A 25,281-nucleotide genomic window follows, 5' to 3' on the forward strand; every position below is an offset into this window, starting at 1 on the left:
TTGATTTTGATTATAGATTTTAGGTTTTACCAGAAACACAAAATTAGGAAACACAAAATTTGGTTTTTCATTAAGAAACCCAAAATTACGTCAAAAAGGAAAAAAAAAAAAGGTTATTTAGTGTTTTGGTCGTAAGTCTTGGTATGTTCTAAGTTTGTCCAACTTAGTATTTAGGTTGTTGACCCGTTAGTCAACTATGTGATGTGGTCAAGCGGTTATAAGAGTTAATTTCCGTCAGGAATTGTTATAAAATTAAAGGCTAATTTTGTCATTTGATTCAAAACAATTACAAAACCCTACAACTGCTGCAACATCTCTCCCGTCCTTCCTTTCTTCTTTCTTAACTGTAACGACATGAGTTTACTCCTGCAACAGCTAATTAACTATATCACTCACTTTCTTACTCTTTGATCTCTGCTTTCTTATATCAATCTTTAGTACTTTTTACAAAGGTTTCTATTTTTATCTCAAAAACTGCTTTAATTTGTGTGCCTCAAAAAGTTTAATTCTGGTTTTACCTTTGCTGGTGATTATCAAAAAAATTGTTAAGAGTTTAATCTTAGGTGAATTTAGACTATTGGCAATAATGGGGTGTTTATTAATTTAACATTCTAATGATTGTTTGGCATTTTTGATAAATCGACAGTAGTAAGTAGTGTTTACTGTTTACAAATTTAAGAATCTATTGATTGTTTGTGCATTGGATGCACTGGCAGGAAAACCGTTTGGTGATTAAAGATCACTCGATCAATTTCTGCACTCAAAATCTCATCTTCAAGAAACCTTTGCTTTTGATGATTAGTTTTGAACTTTGAATAAAAATAATTCATATGGAGCAACCTTTATAGATTTGTTAACAGTGTACTCCGTGAATTTTGATATTGGATGGAAGAATGATCCTCTTATGGTTGTATATAGCAACATACTTTTAGTTTGTTGCAATATTGGGGTTTGGGTTTTCTATCTCACACAACCAACTGCGTTCAGATTGATTTCATTATTTTGTATATATATTTCTACACATACATTGAACGAGTGAAGATCCTAATACTATAATTACATCAAGAGAATTAAATTTATTCCTATAGATAAATCAAAGAAATTAAAACTAATTACATCAATATTATTTTTTGCATGTACTAATCTTGTTTCCATATTCTTCATTGCATGTATTCAATCACATATTATTCTTTGCATGTATTAATCTTGTTTCCATATTCTTCATGGCATGTACTTAAGATGTGTTGATCTTCTTATATATTTGCATGTGTTAATACCCCCCCCCCCCTCAAGTTGGAGCAGTAGAGCCTGAACAAACGCCCAACTTGCCAACTAGACGACCAAATTGCGAAGCTCCCAGAGGCTTAGTGAAAACATCGGCCAGTTGATCAGACGACAGAAGATGTTTTGGTAGAATCAATCCACTTATTAACTTTTCACGAAAAAAATAGAAATCGATCTCGATGTGTTTAGTACGCTCGTAAAATACCGGATTTTGAGCAATGTGAATTGCCGCTTGACTATCACAAGAAACAGTGATAGGAAGAGGACAAGAAATGTGCATGTCTTTGAAGAGATAAACTAACCATTGAAGCTCAGCAGTTAGATCTTCCAAAGCACGATATTCAGCTTCAGTTGATGAACGAGCCACGGTAGGTTGTTTCTTTGATTTCCAAGAAATTGGACTATTACCTAAGGTAACAAAATATCCAGTGGTAGAACGACGAGTAATTGGGCAGCCTGCCCAATCAGAGTATGTGTAACCATGAATAGAAGGAGAACTGGATGAGGACAAGAATATGCCATGTCCATTGGTTCCCTTGCGATATCTTGGAATATGATGAGCAGCATCCATATGAGCTGATCTTGGATGTTGCAAAAATTGACTCAGATAATTAACTGAGTATGTGATATCTGGTCGTGTTATCGTAAGATATAAAAAACGACCTATAAACGACGAAAGCAGCTTGGATCAGTCAATTCCGTGCCATTTGTAGGAAGCAACTTGAGTTTTTTATCCATTGGAAAAGCTGATGTACGAGCCCCTGTGAGGCCGGAATTCTTAAGGATATCAAGAATATATTTTCTTTGACATAGAAATATACTCTTGGATGAGCGAGAAACTTCAATGCCCAAAAAATCAAACAACCAAGATCCTTGATTGAAAAATGAGAAGCGAGACGCAATTTGAGAGAATTAATGAAGTTATTATTTGTACCAGTGATGATAATATCATCAACATAGACAAGAACAAATATAGAGGTTGTACCACGATGATATGTGAAAAGAAAATTATCGCATAAGGATTTAGCAAAACCTTCAGATAACAAAACTGAAGAAAGATTTGCAAACCATTGACGAGAGGCTTGCTTTAAACCATAGAGAGACTTGTTGAGTCTGAAAACTTTGGACTCACCTGGACGTGCCATACCTGGTGGAAGATTCATGTAAATTTCTTCATCCAAATCACCTTGAAGAAACACATAGTTGACATCAAGTTGATGAAGAGCCCTTAATAGCTGTAATAGATAATAAGACACGAACAATAACCAACTTAGCTACTGGTGCAAAGGTATCATAGTAGTCTATACCCTCTTATTTTGTGTAGCCTTTGGCTACCAGTCGAGCCTTGTAACGTTCAACGATACCATCAGCATTGAACTTGATTTTAAAAACCCATTTGCAGCCAATGGCTGTTTTACTAGGTGGTAAATCTACTAATATCCAAGTATTGTTGGATTCTAAAGCAATGATTTCTTTGGCCATGGCTGCGCGCTATTTCGGACATTTATTTGCCTGAGAGAATGTTCTCGGTTCATCAGTAAGAATAACTGAAGCTAAAAAATGCTTTGTGTGAAGGAGTGAATTTGCCATTGGATACAGTGATGAAGACGCATCCGTAGTAGAAAAATAATGGTAATCCTTTAAATAGGATGGTGGATTACGAGAACGAGATGGATGTGAACGTATTGCTGATGATGGAATCGCTGGAGAGATAGGCATCTGAATAGGTGGAGATGTGGCTGATTGGCCTGGCAATACGGCAGGTGTTTGAACTACCGAAACAGTAGTAGTACGACAGAAATTGATTGTGCAGGACGTACAGAAGACGTGCCATTCATGGAATTGTGTGTAGCAATAGTTGGTTGTGCAGCGGAATCATGAGAAGGTACGACAGGATCTGAGTGCGACTGAGACTGAGAGCATGGGATAAAATGCTCAGGATTCGGAATGTCAGCACATGATTGGGACTGAAATATTGAGTCGGAATAAGAATAATCAGGTTGTGAATGCTCAACAGGAACTGATGCTGATGAAGAAATATCTTTAAAAGGAAATGTATGTTCATGAAACACTACATCGCGTGATACATATACAGATTTTGATGACATATCAAAATTTTGTAACCCTTCTGGCCATGCGGATATCCGATAAAAACGCCAGGCTTAGCACGTTGATCGAATTTGTTACAAATACGCATATTTCTGCCAAAACAAAGGCAACCAAACACTCGTAGATGTGAATAATCTGGTGGCGAATTGAGAAGTAACTCATGTGGAGATTTATGAGATAATACCGGTGTTGGCAAATTTTTAATCAAATATGTTGCAGCTAAAACGCAGTCTCGCCAAAATTGGATGGGTAAATTAGCTTGCAAGCGTAAAGACCTTGCAACATTGAGAAAGTGGAGATGCTTGCGTTCAACAATACCATTTTGTTGTGGCGTATGTATACAACTGGTTTGATGGAGAATTCCATTTTGATGAAACCAAGATTGAAATTCATTTAATTTGAACTCAGACCCATTATCAGACCTAAAATTCTGTAGTTGAGGAATAACTAATGAATTGATACCAGATGAGATGTTGGTAATGTGATGCCCAAATTGTTTTATAACAAAGACAAAGAAATATTTGAGAAACTTCAAAGTTTCAGACTTTACTTTCATTAAAAATACCCATGTACACCTAGAGTAATCATCTACTATTGTAAGAAAATATTTTGCACCAGTTAAAGAGGCAGTAGAAAATGGACCCCATATGTCAGCATGAATTAATTGAAATGCATACTTTGATAAAGAAACACAGTTATTAAACTTGAGGCGAGATTGTTTTTCCCGTGGGCATACATCACATAAGTGTTTAAATGAAGAACGAACATAAGCAAAATTACGAGCTAAAAAATTAAAACAATCCATATGTGGATGAGCGAGACGACAGTGCCATATATCCACTGATTTATTAGCAGCTAAAGATGAAACTGATGGTTGAAAACTGAAATGATAGAGGCCAGCGATACGCCTACTCCATCCAATCTCCTTGTTCGTGAGACGGTCCTGGAAGATGCAAGACTCGTGTGAGAAATTGATACAGCAGTTTGCTGTGCTTGTAAGCTGACTTACAGAGATCAAGTTAAATTTAAAACTTGGAATGTGAAAAACATTGAGTAGATGAATATTGGGAGATAAATTCACAGTCCCAATAGAGTGACAGATATATTCGAACCATCTGGTAATTGAACCGTGATTGGGTTCATAACCAATGTGTAAGAAGAAAAACAAGAGAGAGTGGAGAAAATGTGATGAGTTGCACCACTGTCTATAATCCAAACATTAGAAGAACAATTCAGAGCAATACCTGCAAATTTGGAAAATGAAGTGATAGCAGTGTCTCCATTGTTTGGTTCCAGTAAAGACATAAGTCTGGCATATTGAGCTGCAGTTATACCAGGAGCAGCCTGTGTATTAGGAACAACAGCATATGCCGGAGTTGGAATATCTCTGGATCTCGACGGATCTTTTGGATAGCCATTGAGCTTCCAGCAGGTAACCCAAGTATGACCATGTTTGTTGCAGTGGTCGAAAAAGTTCTTGGTCGCTTGTTGGTACCATTGCCAGCGTTGGATGTAGTGCCGGGATTGAAGAAAGACCTATGATTTGGTCTGTCTGAGTTGGGAGCACTACGAGAAACATTAAGTGTAGAAGATTCAACCTGAGTAAGAGAGGATGAGTTTATACCTTACTGCTCCTCCTCATTCCTCACGAGATTATAGAGTTTGGATACTGATGGCAATGGTTCCATCAACAAACACTGACTGCGCAGTGCAGAAAAATGATCATGCAACCCCTGTAGAAACTCCATGGCTCTATATTGGGTATGATGATCTACTAAATATTTTATGCACCATAGATGCAAGGCTGAAGAGGTCTAAATGTATCGAGTTGATCCCACAACGTCTTGAGGTGAGTAAAGTACATCGCAACGTTGTGATTTTCTTGTTTCAGAGATGAAATCGATTGTTTCATGGAAAATAGTTTCGGTGCATTCTTATGAGAGAACATGTTCTTAATCTCTAACCATTGTTCCCGTGCAGATGGGAAAGACATGACACTGGATATGATAACTGGATCGACTGAGTTTCCAACCCAGCTACCAACCAAATCGTCTGCACGAGACCAATGGATGAGATTAGTTAGATCCGTGGGTTTGGTGATGGTTCCATCAATATAACCTAGCTTGGCTTTGTCACTTAGGGCTTTTCGGATTCCTCTTTCCCAGATGCAATAGTTATCATCTATGAGGAGAGGAGTAAATATGACAGTGGTAGGGTTGTCAGCCGGATGCACATAATAGGGACTTGATTGAGGAAGACCTGAATCTCTATTAGGTGTAGGAATACTGGAAGATGGAGGTATTTGGATGTCATCTTCAACAGTCATGATGATACAATTCCAGGTAAAAAAAAAACTAACCTAGCTCTGATACCATGTTGCAATATTGGGTTTTGGGTTTTCTATCTCACACAACTGTGTTGAGATTGATTTCATTATTTTGTATATATACTTGTACAAATACATTAAATGAGTGAAGATCCTAATACTATAATTACATCTAGGGCTGAACGTGGTTTCGGTTTTCCGATGGAGCCGGACCGAACCAGACCAATTAGAAAGAAACCAAACCGAACCATTTACTAATGGATTGGTTATGGTGTAGAAAGTGGAAAACCGATAGTGTTGGTTTTGGTTTGGTGTGACCTCTAAAACCGAACCAAAAACCATTGGAAAACCGATTAATTTTTAAACTTAGTTTCTACCGTTGATTTACAAGTATTAGATTCTACCCATTGATTTAGAGGATAAATAGAAACTCTAAATCTAATATTTCATTATGATACTCTCACTCTTTCTCTTTCCCCCAGCCACTGCTGCTACTCGACTTTCTTCTTCCCGTCTTCCTTCTTTTTTGTTTGTCAATAACTAATAACTAAATTAAGAGATATTATATATCTTCTTTTGATCTCTAGATTTAGAGTAAGCTTTAACTATTCTTGATTTTTTTTTTGTCTGTAAATTTGTGTAATATTTTTTTTTGGTTTGACATAATTATTGGTTAACCAAAAACCACTGGGATAAACCGAAACCGCTGGAATCATTTGGAAACCGAACCAATGGTTAATGGATTGGTTTGGTTTAGATTTTTAGAAACCGATAATATTGGTTTCGGTTTTGGTTTGGTTAGAAACCGAACCAAAACCGACCATGAACAACCCTAATTACATCAAGAGAATTAAATTTATTCCTATAGATAAATCAAAGAAATTAAAACTAATTACATCAATATTATTCTTTGCATGTACAAATCTTGTTTCCATATTCTTCATTGCATGTATTCAATCACATATTATTCTTTGCATGTACTAATCTTGTTTCCATATTCTTCATTGCATGTACTTAATATGTGTTGATCTTCTTATATATTTGCACGTGTTAATATAGTTAAGAAATTTTATTAACTTGTGAGATATAGATTGAGAAAAGATTAATTGGGAATTTCATATTTACATGGATTCTTGAATTGCCCTGAAGCTGTTTGCTGAAATGCCCAACAACTTTCGATTCAGATTTAAACATATTTTAGGTGATGGCAAACGTGTAAATAGTGAACATTAACTCTTTTAACTGCTTGACCACAACACGTAGTTGACTAACGGGTCAACGACCCAAATACTAAATTGGACATTAGGATCCAAACACTAAGCCATACCAAAACTTACGACCCAAACACTAAATAACTCATTAATTTTTCTCAATTGTGGAAATTAGGGCTGAACATGGTGTCGGTTAACCGTTGGAAACCGACCGAACCAGACCAATAAGCAAGAAACCGAACCAAACCATTTAGATTTGGATTGGTTTGGTAAAAAATGTTGAAAAAAACGACATTACTGGTTTGGTTTTGGTTTGACCTGAAAACCGAACCAAAAACCATTGGGGAACCGATTAATTTTTAAACTTAATTTCTACCGTCGATTTAAAAGTATTAGATTCTACCCATTAATTTAGAGGATAAATAGAAACCCTAAATCTAATATTTCATTATGATACTCTCCCTCTTTCTCTTTCTCCTTCTCTCGGCCGCCTCCCTTCTCCACCCCCAACTACAGCTGCTGCTACTCGACTTTTTTCTTCCCGTCTTCCTTCTTTTTTATTTGTCAATATCTAAATTAAGATATATTATATATCTTCATTTGATCTCTAGAATTAGAGTAAGCTTTAACTATTCTTGATTTTTTTTGTCTGTATATTTGTGTAAACCAATACTATCGGCAACTACGATTTTTTTATCTGTAAATTTGTGTATTTTTTTTTGGTTTGACATAATTATTGGTTAACCAAAAACCACTGGGACAAACCGAAACCAACTGGAACCATTTAGAAACCGAACCAATGGTTAATGGATTGGTTTGGTTTAGATTTTTAGAAACCAATAATATTGGTTTCGGTTTTGGTTTGGCTAGAAACCGAACCAAAACCGACCATGAACAGCCCTAGTGGAAATCGTGTTAGCAAGGAAACTGGATGATTCATCTGTTGTCTATATATAGACTTCATAAACTGTACAGTTTAATTGGTGTTGGGTTCTCTGTTTGCAGAATATGTACACCAGCAATGGTGAATCTAATCTTAACTTTCCATCAAGGTAATATTGTTTTTTTTTCCTTTTTTTTCTTGTTTTTTTGTGTAGGATTTAATGTTTGTTTGTTATTTGTAATTGCTCTTTTTATGTTTCAAAAAATAACCCGAGAAATTGTGCAAGAGAATTTATTGGATTTGATGATTTTGCGTTTTTGGTCTTCACACCTTTTTGTGATTCATTACAAGATTTGCATACTTTAAAGAACAGTAGATTGTTCGGTTTCATTTGATGATTAACCATGCTAATTCTGAGATTTTGTTGGCTCTAATGAATTAAACCTTTTGCTCATCTCAGACTTCTACGGGAACTAATTAACTCACTGTAAGACTATAGTTCTTAAATATGTTTAGTCGATTTGTTAGCTTTAAGCGTTGTCCAGCTTATATTCTTAGTTATGGTAGGTTGGAGCAATTTTATAGGTCCATGCATTATCTTCTAAATGTGTCGAAGAACCGACTATCCATATGTGCTGGCATGGAAATAGAAGAGGTGCAGAGAAAAACTGCTATAAGGAATAATTCTATGAATTTGGAAAACATGAAAAAACTTGAGGTGGCAAAAGAAAAGGAGGCCTATGAGACAAAGAGCGGAAATGAAGTTTATCGATGCTCTTCTTTTGGGATACTGCAACAAAGACAAAATATAGGCTGCAACTGATTTTTCTAGGAATACAAAAAGATACTTGAAACAGTCAAGCTTCAAATCGTAAGTAATGAGTTATGCAGAAGATTCTCTTGATTTTAAGATTTTTGTTTGAATTTTATTTTGATTTCTTCACTAACCGACCTAAATTCGGATGAACAAACACTGTGAGCACCGGGTAGGAAAAGGGAGCTTAAGAGAAGTCTCGCACTACAGAAAAGCTAATTAACCAGGTGTGTTGGTTGCTCAAAAGCCCTTTTCTTTCTGTCTTTCTTCGTTTTGATTTTTAATTAACTTAAACACCAATGCGTAGCGCTACCTCCAAACTAAGAATACATGACAATACTTGCATACAGCTTGAGTTGTATTGCTAGCTGAAAAATCATGACTTAGGGTAAATAATTCCTTGAATTTTGTGTTATACATATTTGTTTTTCTGCCAATAATGTCTTGACTGAATACAACTAGATTTTAGCTAGCAAGACCTTTTTTGTGTTCGAGTAAATTTCCAGGTTTGCTAATTATCAACTAGAACTGCCAGTGGATACGAGTTTAGATTTACTTTTTACGTTCAGTGTGATTTTATAGTGTTTATGTCCAACAAATTATTGATGCAGCAATCAGTTAAGCGATATTGGTTCAAGCACTCTAAAACTATGTTTAACTCTTTCCTGACTTGGCTTAGATTGTTTCAAATTCTTTGAATTAGTCCTACAAGTTACTTATTTTACTCTGGTAGTCACTTGATATTAGATGATGATTAGGCCAAGTCAGAACTGTGCAACATATTCAAGTAGTCATTTATTTTTTCCAGGCCTTCATATCCAGCCGAAGCATTACAAAACATATCTGTGAGGCAATTGCTATAGCTAAGCTTGGTATTTTTTTCGGTGAAGTTCTAAATGATGTTCTAGAAACTGTTTAAGGGTGCATATACGCTTTTAAGCCACCAAAAACTTGCTGCTTCAAGCATTCATGTATCTTCCAGTGATTTCCCTTAACATTAATCACTGAAAGAGGGTTGTTATTGCTGGTGACCTTGATGGTATTAATGTTAATCAACAGCTCATCCGTAAGAGGTAATTTCTTAAAACCCTTAATCTTTTCTCTGTAAATTGCTTTTGATTAGAGGTATGATCAAAAGTAAGACGAGTAAAACGAGTGGAGACGTTGTTGTTCTTTTAATGTTGTTAATCAACACCTAGGTGCATCTAAGTTTACAGCAACATGCAAACCAAACATAACCAAATTTACTCAAGATGCACCCAGGTGCATTTGAGTTCTCTGCAACATGCAAACTAAACATAGCCAAAAAATTTACTCAAGATGCACCCAGTTGCATCTGGGTTCACTACAACATGAAACCCAAACATAACCAATTTTACTCAAGATGCACCCAGGTGCATCTGATTTCTCTGCACATTACAAACAGAAAATAAAGGACACAATTGACAGAAAACTAAGTGAAATTATTCTGAAAACTAGAACGATAGGTTAGTAATGAAGTAGATTTGAATCGCGGTGGACCAATCATTTTTGAATTATGAAATTACACAATGGTTGCAATTACATTTTTCCACCAAGTAAGCAGAGGAGGCCAACGAGTGCACGATTACACCATTGTAATCGATAACACCATTTTTCCACGGACCTATACATAACCAACTGGCATTAGCCCAGTTGGCTAGGGGTTGGGATCCCAACCTATAGGTTGCCGCGCTGATGGTGCCTACCAAAAGGAAAAAACAACGTCAAACGTCTAGTCAAACGTCGTAATACACGCGTTGAATCCAAATCATGTCTAGTCAAACGTCGTACGAATACACGCGTTACTTTAGTTTTGAACATCTTTTTCTTCTCTAATTATCCGTGGACCGTATTACATCACAACTCGACAAACTTAATTTTACGACGTTATAACTTAAGTATGATAAGTTTTTCTTAATGGGACGCATAAATGATTATTGCACCCTTTCGCTTTTTGTATTATCTGAAAGTAAATCCACGCATGCTCGAGCCCAATCGGGCATCGACTTAGACCAACTCAACGCACTCGTTTGTTTTTGATCGATCAAATGTTGTTTTTTGTTTTGGAGGCGATCAAATGCAATTTGCACATTGCCGCCAAGTCAGACAATCGCCATGCTAATAGAAGATATTAAACCACAGTTAGAGCAGAAGATAATAACTAGTATATTTTCCTTTCGTTGAAAACCAACTCCAAAGTGTCAATCACGCAAAAATGAGCTTAAAATTCTACATCTCAGTTCAGGTACCACACACTACTGTATTGAGTCATATATATACCACATGTTGTTATTGACTTCATCACAAAAACTAGCAATGGGTTCATTGGGTTGTTTCTCTGGTAATTACTGCATTATCATCATTTTGATGTTCATATCAGCTTACCATGATCGAATAATAATAACTGCACAGGCTGAAGAACCTACTCCAACTTATTCACCTTGGAGTTTCTGTTTGGGTACGAATTACACGGCCAACAGTACATATCGAACCAATCTCAATATCTTACTCTCTTCTCTCTCAACTACATTCACAAACAACGACACAATCCCTCAGTATGGTTACCGTAATATTACAATAGGAGCAAACCCGGATACTGTTTACGGATCATTACACTGTCGAGAGGATATAGCACCGTCTATATGTTCAGTATGTGCTCAACTTGCAACTGTGACAGTTATGCAAGATTCGGGGTGTCCAAATAAGAAAACAGTTACCATGTTCTACAATGGATGTGTTTTGAGGTATTCAAATGAGAATTACTTCTCAATCTTGAATCAAGAACCATCAATTACATTAACAAGTCCTCATAGCATCGTAACAGACCAAAGTCGATTTGCAGACGTAGTAACTGGATTACTAGATGATTTAGTGGTGGAAGCTATTACTAATACTTCTATTAGTCCTTCTTTATATGCTTCTCGTTCTGCAAATTACACAATGTTTAAAAATGTTTATGCAATGGTTCAGTGTACACCAGATTTGACACCAAGTTCATGTAATAGATGTCTTAGATCGGCACTTGGGAAATTATCTACTACTACTATTACTAATAAAGAAGGGGCAAGAGTTCTTTTTCCAAGCTGTACTTTCAGATTTGAGTCTGGGCCTTTTTACGGGAATTATATGTATGCAACTCGAGCATCACCGCCAACTCCTCAATCGCAGTCGGATACAACTAATTGTAAGTAGTGCTTTAAGTTAAAAAAATTGCTTCTTTTCCAAGTTGAACGTTGAAGAAAAGATTTTTAAATTGGTGATTTACTTCATATAGCAAATCGGACGGATTCATCAAAGCTTGTTATTAGCATCGCCATTCCGTTGGTAATTGCACTACTACTATCCTCCATTGTTGTTTGGTGGTTCTGTTTCCATAAAAGAAAGAAGATGAATAACAAATATTTTGGTAAGCAGCAGCACTCTGTCAATATGTACGTATATTCTCGCTCATTATATATCATCTTATAATCAAGTCCTTACTATATCTTGTGGTATATATATAGCGCCAGAGATGGACCAAGATATTCAAAGTGCAGAATCATTACAGTTCAATTTCAATGTGATATGTGATGCAACTAATAATTTCGCCGAGGCTAATAAGCTCGGAGAAGGTGGGTTCGGCCCTGTTTACAAGGTATACATATATATACTTATCTTGAGAATTTTCAATTCAATCATTTGTGCTGAATTTTATCTTTGGCATGCATCTTCAGGGTATACTAAGTGATGGACAAGAAATAGCTGTGAAAAGACTTTCTAAAAGTTCAGGTCAAGGTGATCAGGAATTTAAGAATGAAGTCTTGTTATTGGCTAAACTTCAGCATAGAAATCTTGTAAGACTGTTAGGTTTTTGTTTACACGGACAAGAGAAACTACTTGTGTACGAGTTAATGGATGCAAGTCTCGATCATATCATATTTGGTATGTTTTCTTTCTTTCGGTAAAATCTTAATATACGTCGTTTTAGTTGATGATTTCATGATTTTATTGATAAATACACGTAGATGCTGTGAAACGGACACATTTGGACTGGGAAAGACGATACAAGATTGTTGGAGGAATTGCTCGAGGTCTTCTGTATCTTCATGAGGATTCTCGAGTCAGGATTATTCATCGAGATCTCAAGAATAGTAATATATTATTAGCCACGGATATGACTCCAAAAATTTCAGATTTTGGCATGGCTAGACTTTTTGTGGTAGATCAAACTCAAGATAACACAAGCAGAATAGTTGGAACATTGTAAGTAAAACAACTTCAAATCATACACAAATTTATTCTTGACAACATATGGTTAAAACAAACATGAAATAAAATAAGAAGAAGAGAGCTAGTTTTTGTTGAGAGCTATGAAATCCTTAAAATTCATTGCATATGATTTTTTTCAGTGGATATATGGCTCCGGAGTATGCATTACATGGATGTTTTTCCGTAAAATCAGACGTTTTCAGTTTTGGTGTCTTAGTTCTGGAGATTCTTAGCGGAAAGAAGAACACTTCGTTTTATGAATCCGTAGCAGGTGGTGCACAAGATCTTCTGACTTATGTGAGTGTAGATGTCTTTTGTTTTCTTTAATGCAAACTGTTTCGTTTTTCTTTCTTAAACAAATGAGGATTGCATTTTTGTTTTACAGGCATGGAGACATTGGCAAAATGGTTCAACCATGGAACTATTAGATCCAAGTTTTCAAGAGAATTGTTCGAGAAATGAATTTATGAGATGTGTCCACATTGCCCTACTATGTGTGCAAGACAGTGTTGCAGATAGACCGACGATGGCCTCGGTTATTCTAATGCTTAATAGTAACTCCATGACTCTCACACTACCTAAAAGGCCTGCGTATGCAATTGAAGAGGCGTGGAGTGTAAATTAGGTATCCGTCACTGAATTGGATCCTCGCTGAAATAAACAAACACGAATTCTTCAAATCTCTATTGTTCTTGTCTTGAAACTAAAATGTAAACATGAGCAACACGAATTCTTCGTACAGTAGTTGCCTTAAACTTAACCAAAAAGACAAATTTATATTCTCTCGGTGTGGTGTAATATTCTGCAATTTGCAAACAGCCGCCAATCCAGACCAGCATTGTACCTTATCAAGAAAAACCTCTCTTTCTGTCATCTGAAACAACCCCAAAGTATGCTTAAATTTTAACATCTGCTGTTACACAATATACATTCAATTTTATATTGAGTTCTCATCACAAAAAAATAAAAAATAAAAATGGGTTTCTTTGACTATAAGCTCGTGATCTTCATTTTGATGTTCATATCAATCTATGATGCACAAGCTCAGGAACCTAAGCTTGAACCATATTATTTATTTTGGAACGTTTGTACAGGAAGTAATTATAGTGCTGATAACACTAATCCGTATAAAACCAATCTCAATCTCTTACTCTCATCTCTCTCAACTACATTCACAAGCAGCGACACAATTCATTGTTTAAAACAAGCATGAAATATGAAGAGAGAGGCTATGTTGAGACAAGTTGTATTCTTAATTCAGTACTTTTGATATTTCAGTAGATATATATGGCTCCATAGTAATATCAGACGTTTTCAGTTTTGGTGTCTTAGTTCTTGAGATTCTCAGCGGAAAGAAGAACACTTCGTTTTATGAATCCATAGCAGGTGGTGCACAAGATCTTCTGACTTATGTGAGTGTAGATGTCTTTTTCTTCCTTCAATGCAAACTTTTTCGTTTTTCTTTCTTAAACTATTAAGGATCGAGCAAGAGAGAGGAGAGCATAAACGCGGAAGCGTAAAAGACATCTACATTGATAATAATTCGGTGTATCTTTCTCATTAATTCTTAAGATATTTATATAATCACAAGACTTGGCTCTCAAGGCACAAGACTTGGCTCTCAAGATAATTCCTAATATAACTCTCACAACCTAAATGCATATCTCCTAAATATAGACTCCCATATATTATTTCCTAATACCCTCCCTCAAGATGGAGCATGTAGATCACGAATGCCCATCTTGGACAAAAGAAATTTAACTTCAGTTTTCTTCTTTTTTTTCAACACTTTTGTGAAAAAAAATCTTCAGATCGTAGTTTAAGGACGTTTCGGTCCCCTTCGTAGTTTAAGGACATTTCGGTCCCATCTTCTTAGTTTAAGGACATCTTTCGGTCCTCTTCGTAGTTTAAGGACGTTTCGGTCCCCTTCGTAAGTTTAAGGACATTACGGTCCCAATGGAAGTTTAAGGACATCACGGTCCCATCTTCGTTTTAGGACATTACGGTCCTCTTCGTTTCTTCGGTAGAATACTTCTTGTACTCTTGGTTTCTTGGTTTCTTCGATAGAATACTTTGTGTGTTCTCTCGACAACTCATAGGATTTTAACCTACTATTGTTGTTCTTTTCCTCATCACCTCTTGGTGATTTTTTTTTCTTTTTTTTCTTCACAACATGAATGTTGTTTCTTCTTCTCTTGTTCCAGTCACGCTTTTGTTGCGAAACTGTCACACTTCTTCACGTTACAACTCTTTCGTCACGTCCACTGTCACACCTGTGACCTTTTCTTCTGTTACGCTTCTGTAACAATTCTTCCAACACTTAACAGTGACATCCTTTTGTCACACTATTATTCTTCATCTGTAACAATTCTCCTTTGTAACACCCAAACTGGTTACAAACTTTTAATAACACTTTCTTTCCTTTTTTTTTTTCTTTTTTTTACGGCCAGCAACAAAACTAGTTCTCACGTGAACTTAGGGTTTTGAAACCCCAAAACTCCAGCAATCGTCGCTTGTTCAGTCAACTTCTCCACATCAAAGAAACATGCCTTTAATGGCAGCAACTTGCGTGTCCTCTCAAACTTGTTCTATGTTCTTCCACCGGCAGAAAACACAATCCACCATTCCAAAGCTTCATCAAATCCATGGCAGCAGCTGCACCTACCGAAACCCATGTTTTCTCTGCACCATCATCTCACCAGCTACCATTCTCAATCTCCCATTGTTTCCTCCAGCGAACATGATCTCAAAAATACTCATAGACTCAATACCGCTGTCAAACTCGATCAACAACAGCAGCAATTTCTATCGTCAGCAGCACCTTCTCATGATCACCAGCAACAACAGCTCCATCTCAGGCACGCCTTATGTGTCTTACTGCCAGTTCAACAATCATCATCAATCACCACTGCCATTAAAGACAGCAACCAGCTCCAGCAAATTTCCTGTATTTTTTTATTATTCCTCTAACTCGAGCTTTTTCGTGACTTCCATAAACTATTCTTTCCTTTTCAAACATACAGCTCCAACTCGGTCTCTGCTTAAGAAACACGCGGCTTACTTGCTCACAGCACCAAGCTGTAGCTTCTACAGCACTTCAACTTCTGTCGTCTGCTGCAAATCAAACCTCTACTTTCACGGCTTGCGAACTCCTTCTAGACCCTCAAACAGCAACAACTCTTCCCAACAAACAATATCATCAGAACTTCGCGAAACTTTTTCTTTTTTTTTTTTTTTAGTCGATTTCTTTAAAAATTCTTTAACTCTTTCTACCTCTCCTCTCTCCCTCTCACCTTGCTCTGATACCATGTTAAGGATCGAGCAAGAGAGAGGAGAGCATAAACGCGGAAGCGTAAAAGACATCTACATTGATAATAATTCGGTGTATCTTTCTCATTAATTCTTAAGATATTTATACAATCACAAGACTTGGCTCTCAAGGCACAAGACTTGGCTCTCAAGATAATTCCTAATATAACTCTCACAACCTAAATGCATATCTCCTAAATATAGACTCTCATATATTATTTCCTAATATAAACCAATGAGGATTGCATTTTTGTTTTACAGGCATGGAGACATTGGCAAGATGGTTCAGCCATGGAACTATTAGATCCAAGTTTAAACGAGAATTGTTCCACATTGCCCTACTATTTGTTCAAGACAGTATTGCAGATAGACCGACAATGGCCTCGGTTATTCTAATGCTTAGTAGCAACTCAATGACTCTCCAGTTACCTACACGGCCAGCATATTTTGTTTCAGATCAAGCAGTAGAAGAGGTATGGAGTGTAAATGGAGTATCCGTCAGTATATTGGATCCTCGTTGAAATTAACAAACAAGAATTCTTCTTGTATGTATGTTGTTTGAACATCAATCTCTTCCTCTCATCCCAGGAAAATATCTAAAGGCAGTGAACTTATAATTGACCTGACTAGAGTGAGACCAAAACGATGATAAGAAAGGAAAAAAAATCAAAAAAAAATATGCACCAGCCGGGAATCGAACTCGGGTCTGTACCGTGGCAGGGTACTATTCTACCACTAGACCACTGGTGCTGAATGTTTTATTGCCCCAACTTTGTATTTATCAACTGAAGAGACGAACCTATGGTGAAAGCTGTAGGCTAATAGATATGTACATTTTGTGTCGGAAGAATATGATTCAGAAACGCCGGTGCTAGAAGTTCAATTTTATTGCATCGTTAGTCGTTAGTGAGACCTGCGATAAATAAAATACGAAGTATGAAGCTGCGGATCAATGTCACAACCTAAGGAAAGTGAAGTAGAATGCCCCAACGAAAATTGGAACTGACCATTTCAAATGAAAAGAAGAAAAATGGTAGCGATATTATGCAATTGAACCAACAAAAGCCGATAATAGGAATTTTATGAATCTGCATCGTCTCTATGGAATACTTGCAACTGTCATAAAATAGACTACGTTAGAACTTATCAAAAAATCCAAAGATGATGAAAGAAAGCACAGGCAGAAGAGTCGTCGGTACTAATCCGCTGCATAAAAGGAAAGACCGTTGGCAATGTGAACAAGTTTCCAACTTGTATGCATGTCAATCCACCACCTAGAAACCATGTGCACACGTTGTTTTTTTTCTTTTGAAAGTACACGAAGATAACTTGGGTCAAACCCACAGTTTGATAATGTCGCACATATCTATTCTATGACAGTTGCCTTTTATTTCAACTTAAACGACACACTAAACTAGAGTTGCCATACATTGATAATTATGGAGTTCATAGATATAAAGATAGATAACTAGGTAAGAATAAAAGGCAACTCTCCATCAAACTCGGAAAGAAGACTGCCCAACTCATCCGGGAATTCATCAGGTGTAAGCGTCTTTTCCATCCCGGGGCTCCGCACCATCTTTGCCAGAATCAGCTGGCCTGTTCCATGATCTTTTATAGGAGGTTATAAGAGAACCCCGAAAATGTGGCTTTCCCATATTCACAATTTCCTTCATTAAGTTGAAATTATGAGTAAAATCCTCATTGGCCTGAGTTCTCTTCAAGCATGCAACGCAGAAAGTATCAAAGTGATAACTCGGTGTACCTTGAGGATGAAGGTTACACTTTCCTTCAATGCTGGAGACGAAACATGCTCGGAGTATCCAAGGAACCCAGTCTGAATTGCAAACTACTTGGAAATAGTTAACGTTCTTCTTCTTAACGAGGAGTAGACCAGCTTTAATCCCTTCCAAAGTGTGATAGAATTCAGAAACCGAATGCAAGGAAGCCCCAGCACGAGCGACAATGAGCTGACCACCTTCAGCCCGCAAGATTGCCCCGTACCCTCCGTTTGCTCCCGTATTTTTTCTGTAATAGCCATCTATGCTTACTGTTGGTCATATATAACAAATATATATGTAAATTGAACAAATCAAATGCGGAAGCGGGTTATTAGTTCGTACCTTGTAATCGCTCCAAATGAGGATGATGTCGAACCAACGGATCACTTGCGTTTCACGTTCTTGAACCTCCAAACTCGGGGTGAGTAGGTGCCACAAAATTGAGCACAAACTATATTTCCACAAACTAAATACCGTATAGAACTTCAATTTTCTCTCTAAAAGACACTAAGGGATTTGGATGTTCTTTGTCTGGATTTTTTTAGGGAAAATCCACTTTTAGATTTTTCTAAAATTATGAAATTACACAGAGTAATATATATTTTCCTAAACACATACACTAAGTATTTTTGTTGAGCAAGACACTAATGATATTAAATCAAACAACATGATTCAACAAATTAATCATATTTAAAAAAAATTAATATCATATTTGTTGTATTTATATGAAATTAATTAAATCAACCACAAAGGCGATGATTCCACATAATTAATTTAAGGTCGTAGTCCTTTCGGGCAGAGGCCGTTTAGTCCATGATCCATTGGATGGTCGGTGTGAGGCCAGAAATTGGAACACATTGAACCACAAAGGTGATGGCTCCATATAATTTATTTTAGGTCATAGTCCTTTCAGGGAATGGTCGTTAGTCCATGGTTCAAAAAATAACAAAAACGCATAAAAGGCTCTGATGCCAATGATGGTCATATATAACAAATATATATGTAAATTGAACAAATCAAATGCGGAAGCGGGCTATTAGTTCGTACCTTGTAATCGCTCCAAATGAGGATGACGTCGAACCAACGGATCACTTGCGTTTCACGTTCTTGAACCTCCAAACTCGGCGGTGAGTAGGTGCCACAAAATTGAGCACAAACTATATTTCCACAAACTAAATACCGTATAGAACTTCAATTTTCTCTTTAAAAGACACTAAGGGATTTGGGTGTTCTTCACAACTAATGTTTGAATACTAGAAGACTTGCTCACTAACTTGAGTGTTCACATAAAACTCTCTAGCTTAATCTCCATACTTGGTTTATCTCTAGCTAAACTCACTAATATTGAGTTGTAGTATTTTTCTACTTCTTATTCTTGTTTCAACAAATGAAACTAGAAGTCTATTTATACTCAAACTTCAAGTATCCTCTCTTGGCAAGTGTCAAAGAAGAACCAAACACTTGGAGCAAGTTCTAACACTCTTTTAGCATGGAGTAAACACATGGAGTAAGTGATCAAACACTTGCTAGCTTCGTGCAAATACATGGTGACAAAAAAACAAGACACACGTTTCACCATGGCTTGGTTAGTTGGAGAAGGATTTTCCCTTTGATAAAGTCAAGCATATGACTTTACTCATCCACCCAAGACAGACTTTGGGCATGCACTACACAATGGGTGCCCATATTTCCAACACTTACTAAGTAGGTACCTCGCGGGTCCACCTCCGGGGTCTCTGCCGCTGCTTTGAGTCTCATAATCTTTTCATATCTTGGGGATCTTGAGGCACCATCAGATTCAGATTCCGATTCATTCCTACCATCACCATCATCAGAATCTTCTTCAGAATCATCCTTTTTCCCAAAATTATCAGGCTTCCGTTCCCATCCCGATTCAGAAGCAGGACCAGCGACCGAAGTTGAGCCATGATTGTGGGAGCGACGAGAGCCATTAAGAAAACTGGTGGAACGATAATGTCGGAGGTTAATCAATCCTTAATTATTATTATTCCATAAACTCATATAAATAGAGTTTGAGTATTACAGAAAATCTGGTATTCTCCAAGAATATTATGGTAACTAAATATCTCTAAATATATCATCTCTAAATATAATATATTGTCTATTACACCCCCTTAGTCGTAACGGGAGGGGAGCACACGTTAAGACTAGAACGGAAACGAACAAACAATACTCGAGGAAGGCCCTTGGTGAAGATATCTGCATATTGACTGTCAGAAGGGATGTGCAAGACATGAATGTCACCGATACATACACGCTCACGTACAAAATGAATATCAATCTCCACATGTTTAGTGCGTTGGTGCTGGACAGGATCCCCAGTCATGTAAATGGCACTAATGTTATCACAGTAGACAATAGTGGCACGTCGTAACGGGATGTGAAGCTCGAGAAGTAAATTGCGTAACCAAGTAGTCTCAGCAACAGCATTGGCAACTCCTTTGTATTCGGCCTCCGCACTAGAACGAGATACAGTAGCTTGTCGTTTGGATGACCAAGATATCAGGTTGTCTCCAAGAAAAATGCAGTAGCCAGAGGTCGACCGACGAGAATCCGGACAACCCGCCCAGTCAGCATCAGAGTACGCAGTCAAACCAGTAACAGTGGAAGCGGACAGAAATAAACCGTGATCAAGAGTGCCCTGAAGATACCTGAGAATGCGTTTAATAGCCTGCATATGTGATTCCCTAGGGTCATGCATAAATAAGCAAACCTGCTGCACGGCATAAGAAATGTCGGGGACTGGTGAAAGTCATGTATTGAAGAGCTCCGGCCAGACTTCTGTATAATGTTGGATCCTTGAGTGCAGGGCCAAATGTAGTACTGAGCTTCGGTTGTGTATCAACTGGAGTAGCGACTGGGTTGCAGTTCGTCATCGATGCACGAGCAATAATATCCTGTGCATATGAAGACTGTGACAGAAACAATCCTGAATCTGAGCGGGTCACAGTGATACCCAGAAATTGGTGTAACGCACCAAGATCAGTCATAGCAAATTCACGTTTCATTAACTCAATGAAACGACCTAGAAGGGCATCAGTAGAAGCGGTTAAAACAATATCATCCACATATAGTAATAAGTATGCAGTTTCCGAACCAGAGTGATAAACAAATAGTGAGGAATCACAAACACTTCCACGAAAACCGCAACCAATAATAAATTGTGCAAAACGTTGAAACCATGCCTGAGGTGCTTGTTTAAGTCCATAAAGAGATCGACGAAGGCGGCAAACATAATCGGGATGAGCGGAATCAACAAAACCCGGTGGTTGATGCATATAAACCGTTTCAGCTAGGTCACCATGAAGAAAAGCATTTTTAACGTCCAGCTGACGAATACCCCAAGAACGTGATGTTGCTATACTGAGCACAGTACGTATAGTCGCTGGTTTCACAACCGGACTAAACGTTTCAAAACAATCAACTCCAACCTGTTGAGACTTGCCATTGGCTACTAGACGAGCCTTGTACCGCTGCAAGGTGCCATCAGCGTGAAACTTGTGACGGAAGAGCCACATCGACCGAATGATATGGGCGTTCCTGGGGCGAGGAACTAGTACCCAAGTGCCGGTCTTAATCATAGCAAGGTACTCGTTCCACATGGCAGCATTCCAGTTAGGGTCTCGAAGAGCATAAAGATAAGAACGTGGAAGAGGGGAAATTGGAGAGTTGGACTGGACATGAAGGTTCAGTCGCTTAATGGGGCGGAAAATGCCACTGGAAGCCCTAGTAGTTGGGCGAGTAGCTGTTGGAAGAAGTGGGCTGGAAGGGGAGGTCGGAGGGAGTGGGCTGGAGGGGTTGGACGGGGCATTGATGGGCTGTGGAGAGGAGACCGTGTTGGGCTGCACGTTAATGGGCTGGGTAAGGGAGGACGGTGGAGAGTCATGGGTAGTGGGCTCAGCAAAAGTGGGCTGGGAAGGACGAGTTGGCTTGGAAGGATGAGTGGGCTCGGAAGAAAGAGTGGGCTCAGTGGGAGTGGGCTGGGAAGGACGAGATTGGCGTCGATGAGGGGGAGAGTACAGCTTTGGCTGTAGGTTTGAGACGACTGGGCCGTCAACAGGGACGGAGAAGGATGGAGATGGATGAGTATTAGGAGAGGCTACAGGAGGGGGATATGTGGAGGAGTCTAGGAAGGAGTAAAGAGGATGGATTTGTGGGTCTTGAGAAGGGGAAGAGTCTAGATGAGAGGGACTTGAAAAAGGGAAGATGGTTTCATCAAATGTGACATGTCTTGAAATGATGAATTTGTTTGTGGAAATGTCAAGACAACGATAACCACGATGATTAGATGGAAAACCAAGAAAGACACACCTAGTGGAACGAGGAGCAAGTTTGTGTGGTGTTGTGGAATAAAGATTAGGGTAGCAAAGACAACCAAAGATGCGAAGATGATCATATGTGGGTTGGCGTCTATATAAGACGGACACCGGAGATTGGAAGCGAAGAATTTTAGTGGGAAGAATGTTGTGTAAGTAGACGGCCATAAGAAGAGAATAGACCTAATATTTATGAGGAACGGAGGCATGGGTCATTAGGGTACGGGTGATATCATTGATTCGGCGAATCATGCGTTTCGCCTTACCATTTTGAGAGGATGTATGAGGACAAGAGAAGCGAAATACTAAGCCGTTTTGACTAGCAAAATTATGAAAAGAGGAATTGTCAAATTCGCGACCCATGTCGCATTGGAATGACTTAATTTGGCGTTCAAATTGAGTTTGAACAAAAGAACGGAATTCCAAAAATTTGGTGAAGACTTGGGATTTGAGTTTTAGTGGAAAAACCCATAGATAATTAGTGAAATCATCCAATAAGAGAAGATAATAACGAAAACCCGTGTCTAAATTCAACGGAGATGTCCATAAATCACTATGAATAATATCAAAAGGAGCAGCACTAGTAGAATGAGAGTCATAAAAGGGAAGACGAACATGTTTGCAAGTTGACAAGAATGACAAAGATTGGGGGAAAGATTCTTATTACATTTAATAAAAGACTTTGTGCGTAAAACATCTAAGATAGCCCCGCCAGGGTGGCCGAGGCGATTATGCCAAACGTTTCTCATCCATTGGAAAATCAAGATCACTTAGTCGATTCGAAAGTGCCTGTAGCTTATCACAATAATCATCAACATTGTTACAATCAACAAATCTTAGATTCACGAACTTACTTTCTAGGTTAGCGGCACGACTTCCTTTGTTGTCTTGGAAAAGATTTTTAAGATGATTCCATAACTCTTTCGCAGTTTTACCAGTTTTGAGAACTGTAAGCATCAAATCTTTGGCCATGGTGGAGAACATCCATTGACGGCAGAGGGCATCAAGTTGTAGTATGGTGACAGCATCAAGATCTGGTGGTGGAGCGGAATCGTCAATAAGAAAAAGGAGGTTGTGTGCTTGTAGATGAAGTTGGAAAAGGAAAACCCATGAAGAATATTCATCTTGTTTGATATCTAGAGTAATAGGGATCAAAACTTTGATGTTAGAAACGGCGAAAGCCGGATGTAAGGATTTTTTGTCACTTGCCATGGATGATTATTGGTAATTTAGAGAAAGAAGAAGATGGATCGAGGTTGGCCTCGTGATACCATGTCGGAGGTTAATCAATCCTTAATTATTATTATTCCATAAACTCATATAAATAGAGTTTGAGTATTACAGAAAATCTGGTATTCTCCGAGAATATTATGGTAACTAAATATCTCTAAATATATCATCTCTAAATATAATATATTGTCTATTAGATAATCCTGATGAAATTTTAGTTTCAGGGGAGGAACTACTGGGTCGTTCATAATCACTGAAAATAAACGATAATAGTATATCACTCTGTAACAGACAAAAAGTGTGAAAACACCCTCTGCTTCCGATCACGGCACCGGATCTGTTGTGGCGGCAAGAGAGAAGTCAACTTACGCCCAAGTAAAGGAAGATGCTACAATCTAAGACATATAAATACTGATCTCTTCCATGTATCCGACTCTCACGTACCAACACACTTGTCTTGATCCCATACCATGCCGGCAGTAAACTTGCTTAAGAAGACTTGCCTTTTATATTTAAGCTTCGCCCCAGATTAAAGCTGCTGTAATACAGCTCTGTGCTGAAAAACACCCGGGAAAGAGTCAGATAGTTGTATGGAGATACTCTCGAGGGACAGCTATATGGCAAACCTGTAGCTTTGGAGCTGATTATGCTATGCATATCAGCCGAGGAAGGACAACTGATATTGGCGGAGGCTCATGAAGGAATATGTGGCACCTTTGCTCACCTTTGCCCTTTCAGACAGCATGTAAATTTTACTGCTGCAGAAGAATGGTGCAAATAATGTCTTCTTCTTCTTTTTTGTGCAGAAGAAATTTCATTGTATTTAAACAACAGATACATTGATCATCTCTTCCGCAATTTGGTTAGAGATGAAATTAGGCACAGATAGTTGCCAACTCTTAGACATTTCATACTTCATAGCATCTTATTAATAATTCTACTAATATGCTGGCTGTCCCGGCCATCAAAACTACTTAAAAAATATCTTATGCCTTCAATAATTCTTTGATTTTGCCAAGAAACACAAGTAGAAGCTACATTGATGGCAGCAGCAATGTTTTTTGGATCAGCCTCTAGCTTCAAGTGTTGTATATGCATTGTAGTTGCGCAGCTTACTGCCTCCAAAACAGCATCACACTCGGCCTGCTCAGATGTCCATGCATGCATCTGCTTGATTAAAGGGTACCTGCAAAATCTCTGAGGATCAGTCCAATGCCACAATCATTAAATTTAAGCTTAAAAGAAGCATCACTTTTTATGACTAAGGAAATATAGGAGGAATCCATCTTATGTTCTTGAAGTTGATGTTTACAGAATGCTTGTAAATTTAACTACTATTAACACTAATCACAAAGGAGCATCTTAGCCATTACCAAAAATATTTGGACAAGGGGTTCTGGAAATTATGTTTAGGGTGACATTTTTTTGTCCAGCAGCTGATGACCCCCAATTAGTTCCTATGACCCCCAGTTAAACGAGGTTTCATAGGTCAGTATCAGCGTACGATAATGTTCAAAACCAACTCCTGAGTCCTGAGTCCCGACCAGACAGAAATGAGCTTTAAATTAATTTCTTTTCTTACGCGGACCGCGTTGATCGTCCAAGTCATGTATAGTCTTTCACTCATCAATTTTTAAAGCATAAACTGGCATTCTGGTTGAAGTAGGTGATATTAATTTGTTTAAAATATAGTATGTCATTGACTCATGCACTCACTGCATTGGATTT

General features: G+C 37.9%; 2 protein-coding genes and 1 non-coding gene across 3 annotated transcripts; 1 reads left to right on the top strand and 2 right to left on the bottom strand.

Annotated features, from left to right (window-relative positions):
- The first annotated feature begins 10,964 nt into the window (after positions 1–10,964).
- LOC113290688 (cysteine-rich receptor-like protein kinase 10) lies at positions 10,965–13,521 on the top strand. The gene is made up of 7 exons (XM_026540291.1): positions 10,965–11,832; positions 11,923–12,054; positions 12,152–12,282; positions 12,362–12,569; positions 12,653–12,890; positions 13,037–13,193; positions 13,282–13,521. The coding sequence occupies exons 1-7, from the start codon at positions 10,965–10,967 to the stop codon at positions 13,519–13,521; spliced, it is 1,974 nt and encodes a 657-aa protein (XP_026396076.1).
- A 3,363-nt stretch (positions 13,522–16,884) lies between these two features.
- Positions 16,885–16,955, bottom strand: TRNAG-GCC. Its single transcript has one exon. It is a non-coding gene; the product is annotated as a tRNA-Gly (tRNA).
- A 6,097-nt stretch (positions 16,956–23,052) lies between these two features.
- Positions 23,053–23,535, bottom strand: LOC113290797. The gene has a single exon (XM_026540404.1). It carries the CDS (start codon positions 23,533–23,535, stop codon positions 23,053–23,055), a length of 483 nt encoding a protein of 160 aa, XP_026396189.1.
- Positions 23,536–25,281: the final 1,746 nt, after the last annotated feature.

The sequence above is a fragment of the Papaver somniferum genome, chromosome 1 (assembly GCF_003573695.1).
Source record: "Papaver somniferum cultivar HN1 chromosome 1, ASM357369v1, whole genome shotgun sequence".
In the NCBI taxonomy this organism is placed as follows: Eukaryota; Viridiplantae; Streptophyta; class Magnoliopsida; order Ranunculales; family Papaveraceae; genus Papaver; species Papaver somniferum.